This window comes from Apodemus sylvaticus, chromosome 3 (assembly GCF_947179515.1).
Source record: "Apodemus sylvaticus chromosome 3, mApoSyl1.1, whole genome shotgun sequence".
In the NCBI taxonomy this organism is placed as follows: Eukaryota; Metazoa; Chordata; class Mammalia; order Rodentia; family Muridae; genus Apodemus; species Apodemus sylvaticus.
In genome coordinates this window covers 48,691,797-48,704,514 of record NC_067474.1, presented here as the reverse complement: position 1 = coordinate 48,704,514, position 12,718 = coordinate 48,691,797, and the positions used below count along the sequence as shown (strand labels likewise).

At 42.7% G+C, this 12,718-nt stretch overlaps 1 protein-coding gene across 1 annotated transcript; it reads right to left on the bottom strand.

The window, feature by feature from the left end:
* Positions 1-5,659: 5,659 nt before the first annotated feature.
* Cga (glycoprotein hormones, alpha polypeptide) lies at positions 5,660-11,332 on the bottom strand. Its single transcript, XM_052175454.1, has 3 exons — positions 11,233-11,332; positions 9,342-9,526; positions 5,660-5,737 (listed from the first exon to the last, which is right to left on the bottom strand). Exons 1-3 carry the CDS (start codon positions 11,330-11,332, stop codon positions 5,660-5,662), a joined length of 363 nt encoding a protein of 120 aa, XP_052031414.1.
* Positions 11,333-12,718: the final 1,386 nt, after the last annotated feature.

Below are 12,718 nucleotides of genomic sequence, written 5' to 3'. Positions count from 1 at the left end.
GAAGAGGGCATCACATCTCATTATGGATGGCTGCGAGCCATCATGTGGTTGCTGGGATTTGAACTCACGACCTTCAGAAGAGCATTCGGTGCTTTTAACTGCTGAGCCATCTCTCCAGCCCCAAAGAGTACTCTTAAACATTGTGATTATGATGCTGAGGTTCAGCTCTCCACAGCTGATGGCTTCTGAGGTGCAAGTGGGGAAGGACTCAGTTTTCTTCAAGGGGTTGTCCACTGGGAGTTAGACCATGCTCCATGAGTATATGGTTAACACAAATTAGACTGAGGTTTTTGTTGGTGGTGATGTTGGTGCTTGCTTGCTTTTTTTCTTTCCTTTTCCCTTGGTGGGTAAGCCACAAGGGTAGAGGGCCAGACCCAAGAGAACTAGGAAGTGAGTGTGTTTGGAGTTCATTATATGAAATCCCCAAATAATCAATAAAAATATTATGTTGGGGGAAAAAAGAAAGCAGGCTGAGCAAGCCAGGGCAGTAAAGGAGCAGGGAGCACTCCTCCATGGCCTCTGCGCCAGCTCCTGCCTCCAGGGTCCTACCCTGGGTTCCTGCCCTAACTGCTTTGATGAACTGTTATATGGGACTGCAAGGGAAACAAAGCCTTTCCTCCCTAAGTTACTTTTGGTCATGCTGTTTTACTGCAGCAATATTAACCATAACTATGACATTAGGTTTGGAGGTGTGGTTAGAGTTTGGAGTAGGTTTGGGAGTTAAGGTTGAAGTTGGGCTTAGGGTTAGGATTGGAGTTGTATTTGGGCAGGTCTTGGGGTCGGTGTGCTAGATATGGGGCTGATTTGGAACTGGGGGGTTGAGATTGGGGTTAGGATGGATACTGGGGCTGGATTCGGGATTTAAATTGGGTTTGATGTGGGTATACCGGTGGGGGTGGGCAGTTGGGGTTGCGGTTAGGTTTGGAGTTGAGATTGGAGGTAAGGTTGGGTTTAGGGTTAAGGTGGGAGTTCTGGGGTGTAACTGGCTTGGGTTGAGGATGGGCATTGTATGTGGGTTGGTAAGAAGGTGGAAATCTTGTCAGTGTTGGGTTGGGGGCTGGGCTGAGATTAGGTTGGGTTCATGTCCAATCAGAGTTTCGGTCATAGTTGGGATTGAGTTGGTGTAGGAGCTCAGGTTACAGTGGGTGTGGGGTTGGAGCTGTGTTGTTGGGGATGGGCTTGGGGGTGGGGTTGTGCAGAGATACAATAAAAGTGAAATGTAATAATGAACTCCATTTACAGGAGAGAAAAGCATCTAAGGAAGATTTATTTACCCATCTCTGGATTCAGTTAATCCTGTGTTTATTTCTGAATGGGGCCATATTTATTATAGACTTTGTTTTACAATCAATAGTATGTTACTGTTTGTTCTTTTTCCTATGTTTAAATAAATAAATCATTGTATTTTAGTTTCTTGATATAATTAACATTAATTGGTTGAATTATATTTCTAATTTATCTTGTATTTTGTTTAAGTGTCTCATTTAAATGCATTATTTAATTTTAATTATTTAATAAATATCGTAGTTCTGATATAAGCCCCTAGAAATGTTGCAGGTTTTCTAGTTCATGAAATGGGTCCCCAAGGCTTCTTTCACCAGGAAATAGTTCTTTGTGTCAGCCTATAGGCTTCCTGTGCATCATTTCCCAAAGGCTAGAGCCCCAAATATTGCATAATGAGTCTTTTATACATTTTTGGCTTCATTGTCTCCCACATATGGCTACCTACATTTTGATTGGATACTTCATATTACTAAGTGGGGATGACTAGGATAGAAGTGGGGAGGGGGACTACAGGAGAGACTTGAATGACTCACATGTCCCCAAGAGAATGCTAACCACCGCCTCATATACACACATGGACACTGACCAGCCCATGCAATTGGATTGGTGGTGGTGGTGGTGGTGGTGGTGGTAGTGGTTGTGGTTTTCTGTCTCCTAATCAATGTCAGATCCTCCTCACACTGCTGCAATTTTCTGTCTTTCTTCTCCACACAAACTATGACCAAGCCAGATCAGTCAGGCAACAGGTTCTCCAGGGCAGGAGTAAGGATTAAAAAGAAAAAGACAATTAGACAATTTTGTAGCATGATCCCAGCCAGTTCTGAGGCTGAAGTGAGTTTATTTTTCCCCAATATGCTTCTATACCATTTTAATTACATACGTGTAATAAGATCTGTCCTAGGTTGAGGAACAAGCAACACAATAAACACAGATAGTCAAGGAACAAGCAAAGCAACAAACAAGGTCCCTGGTCACTGTTTCTAGGGGCTTATCAAGACGGCCAAGCTATCTGAGCCCACTTCCCAGTCCTAGCCCAAAGTCACATTCATGTCTGAAGCCTACTTCTTTGTTCTAGCCTAAAATTAGATTCCTCCCCCAACTTACTTCCCTGTTCTAGGCTAAAATTAGATTCCTGTATGAGCTTACTTCCTTGTCCAGGCCTAATGTCAGATTCCTGCCAAGTGGCCCCAAAAGCTCTCCACAAAACTATGTGTGTGAATTGACCCAGAGCCAGGTCTGTTAGTGTCATCTCCCACTGTACCTAGCAGTACCTAGCAGTACCTAGCAGTAGCAATCAGTCTGGCTGTGGTGTTTCATCCTGATGGTCACAGGGTCAACTTGGATAACCAGAATGATCGCAGGGATGTCCCTTTCTCTCATTACAAACTGAGCAGCCTTTCAGTTGCCCTTATAGCACAAGATGATCTCCTCCTTGGCCCCCCAGATAAGCTCTCAAACCTGACACACTCAATGATTATCTGCTAAAATTTTGAGTGAACCAGTATTCAACACCATTGTTCTCTTTGGATTAAGCTGTATTTACGACCTTTTCAAAACTTTGTGCTTCATAAAATTCTGTATCTCTGAATCTCCACACTCAAAGTATCAATACTTATTGGCTGTCAGCAAATATAAAATAAATAAAACGAATAAACAAAGCAACTAAGTGTGATCGAGGCATGGTGGCTCATGCCTGTCATCCCATTGCTTAGAAGATGGAGGGAGAAAGATTGTTGCAAATTCAAGGCGAGTCTGGGATTCATAGTAAAATTTGGGCCAGCCTGAGCTACCAAATGAGGGCATAATGTCAGGGCAACATAAGCTCCATTTGTCTCCATGTAAGGACTAGGCCTGATTTTGAAAAGAGGCTATAAAGCAACAGCTCGAGGGACAGACCCTAAGTCCCAGAAACTAGGCCATAAGACACCAGCTCCAGGGACAGACCATAAAATCCAGAACAAGATCATAAAACCTCCACCCAAATAACAGCCTGGGGACAACCACAAAAATGGGGAAATATTTTATCTCAGGATGGGCCATCTGTGCTGGGCAGCCCTATTGTATCATATGACACAGGAATGCAGACCACTGACCACCTGTGACCCCCTAGCACATACCCATGAATTAGATTACCTAATCCTTCTAGAGAGTCCCCCATAAGATGTTCTTCCCTGTGTGCCTTTGTCTGGGGTTGCCGTTTCAGAGAATGGTTGACCCCTGCCTGCTGATTTTTTTCTGAAGAATAAATGCTCTTTGTTTTTTCATACTATCTGAGTCTGGGGTCTTGTGGTTTTCGTTCCCTTACAAAACTAAAACAAAACAATGATCAATCTTCATGTGTGCTTAGATGTGTCTTAAAACGTACACAAACCTATTTTATCTTTTACCAGGTGCCTGAAATATTTACCAATCTGCTAAGGAGCTGATTGGTCAGTCAGTGATAAAGCAATACATTTGGAATGGGTGAGGTTTGTATTTATGTATTTTGCGTTTTCTCCTCTTGCTTTTGAGGCAGGATCTTCACGTGGCCTTGAACTCCTGTGCCACCACCCACCAAGGGTCACATGTACTGAGATTAGATTCCACCGTGAGCAGCTTGGAATTAATTTTTGAAAATTTTATCTGTGATGGGTATGGCTTTTTTTTAAGAATTTTTTTTTTTTTTTGGTTTTTTCGAGACAGGGTTTCTCTGTATAGCCCTGACTGTCCTGGAACTCCCTCTGTAGACCAGGCTGGCCTCAAACTCAGAAATCTGCCTGCCTCTGCCTCCCAGAGTGCTGGGATTACAGGCATGCGCTACCACTGCCCAGCTTTTAAAGAAAATTTTAATTTGTGTTTTAAAATTTCAGGTTCTTTTAGGGACAGAGCTTCACAGTAGCTTTAATTTCAGTCATCGATAATAGGGCTTTATGAATATCCTACTGTCCTGAAAGTAAGGTCCTCAGTAGATGACCTACTACTTAGTATTCAGGGAATGGGATTGCGACTCCTGACAGGACTCTGAAGCACTTCATTTGTCTGTTTGCTTGCTTTTGTGGTAGGGTTGGTTTCAAGACTCTGCGCATGCTCCTCTACCGAACAAGGTCCTTGACCTCCAGCATTTTGCTAGAACTGAATGAAAGTGCTAGGTTTTGCTCCTCCCTGACAGACAATGCTCATCAATAGCTCATCATGTATTCACGCACACCCAGAACTGCTTGAATATGTAATAGAAAAATCTGGTCTTCTAGAATTTTAGAGCAATGTCTAATTGTCGCTGAGGACAGTGATGCCTGTTCCCAACCATATAGCCTGACTAGCGGAGACTTGATTTTGGGAAGGCATAAACCAAGTAGAAATTTCAGGCTTAGAGAGACTTTGCATTTTCCAGTCCCTGAAGAAATATACTTTACTTTTTCTTCTTTCCTTCCTTGCTTCCTTCCTTCCTTTCTTTTTTAAGATTTATCTATTTTCCTGGCAGTGGTGGTGCATGCCTTTAATCCCAGCACTTGGGAGGCAGAGGCAGGCAGTTTTCTTAGCTTAAGGCCAACCTGGTCTACAGAGTGAGTTCCAGGACAGCCAGGGCTACACAGAGAAACCCTGTCTTGAAAAAGAAAACAACAACAACAAAAAGATGTATTTATTATATGTAAGTACACTGTAGCTGTCTTTAGACAGCTCCAGAAAAGGGAGTCAGATCTTGTTACAGATGGTTGTGAACCACCATGTGATTGCTGGGATTTGAACTCAGGACCTTTGGAAGAGCAGTCAGTGCTCTTAACCGCTGAGCCATCTCTCCAGCCCTACTTTTTGTTTCTTGATTGTATGTACATTTTCACCAGTGTTAGCATTTCAACTCAAATATCTACAATATATGATGTATTTGTGGTATATAGACCTATAGTTTATATACATGTATTGTCATAATAGTATATCTGCATTTTGATGCAGAGTATTAAAATAGAGTAGTAAAGGAGATATAATTTCCATCTCAGTGAACTGACAAATAGCCCACTGACAGAATGGGCAGCTTGCTTGCAGAAGGTAAGATGGAAGACAGATTCTCCAGCATCAGAGCACTGAGTGCATTAGGTCCCAATCCCACCCCTGAGATCACCCCCTTTGATAAAACTAGTCAGGAGCAAACAGCTTTACTTTTAAAGAAGGCGGCAGGCACATCTGTGATTGATGATTCAAAAGGCTTTATTTCTGATGGAACCTTGGTAAATACTACATTTTTCCCTAATGAGAGGAGGCTGCTCGCTGATCTTACTGAAGTAAGAGGGATGTGACAGTAAAGTGGCAGTGTGCAACTGACATGTCGGAAGGAGGAGGCGGTGGCACGCAGCGCTGTCGCATGAATCAGTGGCCATCAGCACAGCCCTTTGCCCGCCCGTTAGGACTTGTGGTAGTAACAAGTGCTACAGTGGCATTCCGTGTGGTTCTCCACTCTGGCGTTCCCCATTACTGTGGCCTAAAGGGCAAAAGACAGTTCACTGAGATGACAGTTCGGGAGACAGTCACAACTGCAAACTGTCAAGCAAAATAGCAGCCAGCGTAACGTAATAAACGTTTGGTATTTTCCACGTTCACTTTCAGCAAATAGAGTCACTCTGACAGTGAAATTCCCACTGCAAAATAAGCTATGTTTTTTAAAACCTGTTTTTATTTAGCTCTTTTCTCTCCTCGCTCTCAATTTTTAATTTTTTTATTTCAGCATTTCTGTTTTGGTTTTTTTTGTTTGTTTGTTTTTTGCTTTTTGTTTTCTTTTTTTGGATTTGGTTTTTTTTTCAAGACAGGGTTTCTCTGTATAGCCCTGGCTATCCTGGAACTCACTCTGTAGACCGGGCTGGCCTCCAACTCAGAAATCTGCCTGCCTCTGCCTCCCAAGTGCTGGGATTACAGGCGTGCACCACCACTGCCCAGCTATTTCAGCATTTCTTAGGCAAGCACATTGCACTATATCCTCTACCTTTAAAAAAAAAATACCTATTTACTTGATAAAACACACACACACACCTCTTAAGAATCAAAGTTCAGAGACACCATTGTGTTCCCCGGGATAGCTGCATTTTTGTTTTTTGTTTGTTTGCTTTTGTTTCATTTTTACTTTTGTTTTTGTTTGTTTGTTTTGAGACATGATCATATTAGTCAATCTAGCTAACCTAGACCTCACTGTGAAAACCAGGTGGAATTTTTCTCTCCCACTTTAGAGTATATCGGGGCCGGGTGGATAGGGTGTGTCTTATACAGCCGTTAGGGTTTTACTGCTGTGAACAGACACCAAGACCAAGGCAACTCTTATAAAGTCAACATTTAACTGGGGCTTACAGGTTCAGAGGGTCAGTCCATTATCATCAAGTGGGAGCATGACAGCATCCAGGCAGGCCTGGTGCAGAAGCAGCTGAGAGTTCTGCTTTCCGACTCCTTCACTGCCTAAGTTTGGCTTTCCTAGAGCTTGCTCGGTAGATTGACCTTGAACTCAGAGATCTGCAGGCCTGTCTCCTAAACCCTGGGATTAAAAAAAATGTGGTCTCTTGGGAGGCAGAGGCAGGCGGATTTCTGAGTTCGAGGCCAGCCTGGTCTACAGAGTGAGTTCCAGGACAGCCAGGGCTACACAGAGAAACCCTGTCTCGAAAAAAACCAAAAACGAAACAAAACAACAAAAATGTGGTCCACCAAGCCTGGATTTAAGTTCCTCTTCATTTAGGACCTGTTTTGGCCCAGGCTGGCCTTGAACTCAGAGATCCCCTTGGCTTGCTTGGCTTTATCTTCTGGGATTAAAAGTGTGTGCCACCATGCCTGGATCTAAATTTAGCTGGGTAGGAGCTTGCCCCAGAGTCCCACTGCTATCTTCTAGAACACAGAATTCAGCTCCATTTCACTTCCTGGTGGCCCTTTAATACTCGAGTCATATATCTTTCTATTTTTCCTTTCTCAGTTTGCTCCTTTTCATTAAACTGCTCTTCATAAGACTAAACTTTAGTAACCACACAACAGAATTTACAAGGGTTGGAGATGACTCAGCAGTTAAGAGCACTGACTGCTCTTCCGAAGGTCCTGAGTTCAAATCCCAGCAACCACATGGTTACATGGCTTACAACCATCCATAACGAGATTTGAAGCCCTCTTCTGGTGTGTCTGAAGACAGCTACAGTGTACTTATATATAATAAATAAATAAATCTTAAAAAAAAAAAAGCCAGGTGGTGGTGGCGCATGCCTTTAATCCTAGCACTTGGGAGACAGAAGCAGGCAGATTTCTGAGTTTGAGGCCAGCCTGGTCTACAGAGTGAGTTCCCAGGACAGCCAGGGCTACACAGAGAAACCCTGTCTCAAAAAAAAAAAATTACACCAGGCTGTTTTGAGACTTCCTTAGTTAATGCAATTAATCTGAGTCTCTTCACCTTAGCCTCAGGCAGACTCTTCAGACAAGGTCAAAAATCAGTTCTTCACCAAAATAACACAAAAATAGTCTCTTGGCCACATATTAAAATTCTTTTCCTCTAAAAAAAAAATAGAGCCCGGCTTCCACAGTTTAAATCACCCTCAGCAACAGTCTTCCACATTCCTACTAGGCGGGCCCCTCAAACCCCACTTAAAGCGTTCTGTGGCTTCCCAAATCCACATTCTTCCAAACAAAAGCACGGTCAGGCCTAACACAGAAATACCTCAGTCCCCGGTACCATTCTGTCTTAGTTAGGGCTTTACTGCTGTGAAGAGACACCATGACCAAGGCAACACTACAAAGGACAACATTTCATTGGGGCTGGCTTACAGGTTCAAAGGTTCAGTCCATTATCATCAAGGCAGGAACATGGCAGCATCCAGGCAGGCATAGTGCAGGAGAAGCTGAGGGTTCTAGTGGAAGTCTTGCTTCCAGGCAGCTAGGAGTAGGGTCTTTAGAGCCCACACCCACAATGACACACCTATTCCATCAAGGCCACACCTCCAAATAGTGCCACTCCCTGAGCCAAGCACATACAAACCATCACAGGGTGTCAGAGGACAATTTGAAAGAATTGTGCTCTCCTTCCATTGTCTGGGTCCTGGAGATCCAACTCAGACCATTAGGCAAATGTCTTTACCCACTAATCCATCTTACCAGCACCAGCCACAGGTTTGGGACATCTAAGATCTTCTCACCTCTGCTTTCTAAACAGTGATATTACAGGAATGCACCATTACACCCAGAAGCTTTCTATTCTTTAGAATATATTAATTGCCCATATTTATGGAGCATGATTTGGTAATTTGATACCTACATACAAAGTATTACGATCAAATCAGGGGGATAATGTTTTCATTCCTCTGACAAACTGTGTCATTTCTTGGGGCTATCAATTTTGAATCCTTGTTTTCCAGTTCTCTAGAATCTACATAATCGTGGCAAATTGTCAATGCCTAGCTGTTTTGTAAACCTTGAGAACTTGCTTTGCCCATGCTATATTTTGTTACCATTTTTAAAAACTTTTATTGAATGTATAAGTTCTCTGCTGGGGGCCAGAAGAGGGCATCAGATCCCAACAATCAGATGATTGTGAGCCACCATGTGGTTGCTGGGAATTGAACTCAGGATCTCTGGAAGAGCAAGCAGTGCTCCTAACCTCTGAGCTGTTTCTCCGGCCCCTTGTTATCATTTTCTTTTTTTTAATTTTGTTTCTTTCTTTTCTTTTCTTTTCTTTTTCTTTCTTTCTTTCTTTCTTTCTTTTTTTTTTGGGGGGGGGGTTCAAGATAGGGTTTCTCTGTATAGCCCTGGTTGTCCTGGAACTCACTCTGTAGACCAGGCTGGCCTCAAACTCAGAAATCTGCCTGCCTCTGCCTCCCAAAGGCTGGGATTACAGGCGTGCGCCACCACCGCCCGGCTTGTTATCATACCTCCTTTTATTCGCGTCCACTGGCTTTTTAGACTGTGGCAACTACTAGTCTCCTTACTTCCTTGTCACCAACATTTTTCAGTTAGTCTATTCTTTTAATTAAATAGGATAAATTCAGGTGTCACCTGAACACCGGAGCAACAAATACTGGTCACTGGAAGAGTTCACACTGCCTCTGGGTGGATTGTCAGGAAGCCCTTACCTTAGTAAATGCTTTGGCCACACAGCATGTGGCCTCCGAGGTAATGTTCTTTGGAACTAGCATTGTCTTCTTGGACCTCGCAGGAGTGGGGTATGCCCTGGAGAAGCAACAGCCCATACATTGATAGATGGGGGCACCCAGCTTGGAGAAGTATTTATTTTCCTTTAGTTTACATTCTGGGCAACCTAGCCAGAAAAAAAGAAAATTCAACCAGAAAGGATTCAAGGACAAACAAACTCTTCCCTAGGTACGACAGCCTATATATTAATTTTCACATATTGAATCTCTTTATAATTATTGTAGCTATGTTCACAGAGAAAGCGTTTTTTTGCATAGCTACATGAGGAGTTTGCTATAGTGGTTTCTCCTTCTCCAAGGACAGATAATCCCAATGCTAATAGCATGCTTAGAGAGAACACAAAAGCTTGACAGCTATAAATGCCACATTCCTTTAAAACGAAGCGGTTTCCGGAGGTGAACCTGCTATTGTTTTCCCCATAAACACTCCAAATATTGACAGAAAACCATCATTAGATTTTAGAAAGCTTCTGAGTCTAGATAGCCTGATGATACAAAAGGCATCTGTCCGCGCTTAGAATCTGAGAGACAAACATTACCGTTTACAAAAGAAAAGCCTTAACAAATAACAGCTCACGATTTCAAGCAGTGAAGGAAAACAGATTTAATGCGTGAAGCACATTTTTTGTTTTCCTCACTTGTTATCCTGATATGAAAATTCATCTGTGAAAGCAATGTTAAATTATTCTGCAATCTGGAAGCAATGTGAAAAGACAACTGAGCTAGCTGACTAGGGGCAACTTTTCTCCCCGTAACTGTCAGATGTGAAATGCAAAAGGGTGCAAGTCAGAGAACGTGCTTAGGATGTTATTACAGTGACTGTGGAACATAACACATCACTGCATATTTTCTGAACCTAATTCAATCCTCACAGGCTCACAGGCTACATATGCTTAGGTATGTATCCAGAAGGGACTATCACATGTGGAAGACGGTAGAAATTAATTAGGGATTATTGATGTGCATCTAGAACACATTTTCCTTTCCATTGCAAGCCTGAGCTTAGTTACATACTGACTTAGTCGGGGTTTCTTCCCCCCACCCCCAGACTTTTTTTTCCCTTTCTTTTTTTTTCTTTTAAGATTTACTTATTTATTATGTGTAAGTACACTGTAGCTGTCTTCAGACACACCAGAAGAGGGCATCAGATCTTGTTTCAGATGGTTGTGAGCCACCATGTGGTTGCTGGGATTTGAACTTAGGACCTTTGGAAGAGCAGTCAGTGCTCTTAACAACTGAGCCATCTCTCCAGCCCCGGAGTTTCTATTCCTGCACAATACATCATGACCAAGAAGCAAGTGTGTGTGGGGGGGGGAGTTTTATTCTGCTTGCACTTCCATGTTGCTGTTCCTCACTAAAGGAAGTCAGGACTGGAACTCAAGCAGGTCAGGAAGCAGGAGCTGATGCAGAGGCCATGGAGGGATGTTACTTACTAGCTTGCTTCCCCTGGCTTGCTCATCTTGCTTTATTTCCCCCCTCCCCCCAGACAGGGTTTCTCTGTGTAGCCCTGGCTGTCCTGGAACTCACTCTGTAGACCAGGCTGGCCTCGAACTCAGAAATCTGCCTGCCTCTGCCTCCCAAGTGCTGGGATTACAGGCGTGCGCCACCACCGCCTGGCTTGCTTTCTTATAGAACCCAAGACCGTCAGCCCAGGGATGGCACCACCCACAAGGGGCCCTCCCCCCTTGATCACTAATTGAGAAAATGCCCCACAGCTGGATCTCATGGAAGCACTTCCCCAACTGAAGCTCCTTTCTCTGTGATAACTCCAGCCTGTGTCAAGTTGACGCACAAAACCAGCCAGTACACATACCCTGAATAACAAAGTCTCCATCGGGAAGAGAATGAAGAATATGCAGGAACATGCACAGCATGACCAGAAAGACAGCAGCATATTTTCTGTAGTAATCCATAGCTCTTCTGCAAGCTGCACATGAAAAATAAAAAATTAAAAATAATAATGTAATGGGATTTTTTTCTTTTAAAAAAAGATTTATTTATTATTATATCTAAGTACATTATAGCTGTCTTCATTCACGTTGGAAGAGGGCATCAGATCTCATTACAGATGGTTGTGAGCCACTATGTGGTTTCCGGGATTTGAACTCGGGACCTTCAGAAGAACAGTCAGTGCTCTTAAACGCTAAGCCATCTCTTCCATTTCTTCAACTCTCTTTCATTGCTAAATCCAACAGGGCAAATCCTTAGCCTTACAAGGTACTCCTCTGGTCTCACGCATAAGCAGACATTAGAAGAGTCTGTCTTGTTAATATGCAATATTGATGCTGTTTTCTGTAAGATTTGGTTGTGTTTGTTCATCTTATGTAATGATTGAAAAACATTCACTGGAGCAATACAGTATTTAGAGAACATTTTCCATCTAATGTCCTCCATCCTTCACCTCCCAAGTACTGGAATTACATCTGGCTTTACTATACAAATTTCCTGAAAAGGTCACTGTATTCAATAAAATTATTTTTATTTTTGAGACTTGGTATTACATTGTAGTCCAGGCTGGACCGGACCAGGAGATCCTTGGCTCCAGCTAGCTTCCTTTGTGCTGCAAGGTCTGTTTGAGCCAACCTCCAGGCGGTATTCTTATTTCAGATAACTATACTTAGAAAGCTGCAGTTCAGTCAGAACACAATAGTAAAATGACCAGGTATGTCAACTCTATTGCTGGTTTTAAAAGGATTCAGTTGTAAGACAGACAACTTGCCTTTTATATAAACATTAGGTTGTAGGGTGTTTTGTTTTGTTTGTTTATTTGTTCTTGCTGGCCTGAAACTGGCTATATAGTGTAGTCTCTGAACTTCTGATACACCTTCCACCAGGGGAAGGCTGAGATTAAACAGGCAGCTGTGTGCCTTTTGCCTGGTTTATGACATGTGGTGTTCTGAGTTGAGATAGCCAAGCACTCTGTCAATTTAGTCACACCCCCAGCCCTCAAACATTGGTTTTGCTATTGATTATGAAATTTATGGTTAAGCACATTGATTTTCCAAGTACCTCTTATTCCAACCCCTGTAACTACACACACAAACACACACACACACACAATTATATACATCAGATGGATAGAAAGACATATATAAACTACAGGGTTTTTTTCTTTCTTTCTTTCTTTTTTTCTTTTTTCTTTCTTTTTTTTTTTTTTTTTTTTGGTTTTTTGGTTTTTTTGGAGACAAGGTTTCTCTGTATAGCCCTGGCTGTCCTGGAACTCACTCTGTAGACCAGGCTGGTGTCAAACTCAAAAATCTGCCTGCCTCTGCCTCCCAGAGTGCTGGGATTACAGGCGT

Coding starts and splice junctions, on each gene's coding strand:
- Cga (XM_052175454.1), bottom strand. CDS start 11,332: ATGGATTACTACAGAAAATATGCTGCTGTCTTTCTGGTCATGCTGTGC. Junction 9,527..11,232: donor TGGAGACTTTGTTATTCAGG/GTATGTGTACTG, acceptor TTTTCTGGCTAG/GTTGCCCAGAATGTAAACTA. Junction 5,738..9,341: donor TGGCCAAAGCATTTACTAAG/GTAAGGGCTTCC, acceptor TTTGCCCTTTAG/GCCACAGTAATGGGGAACGC.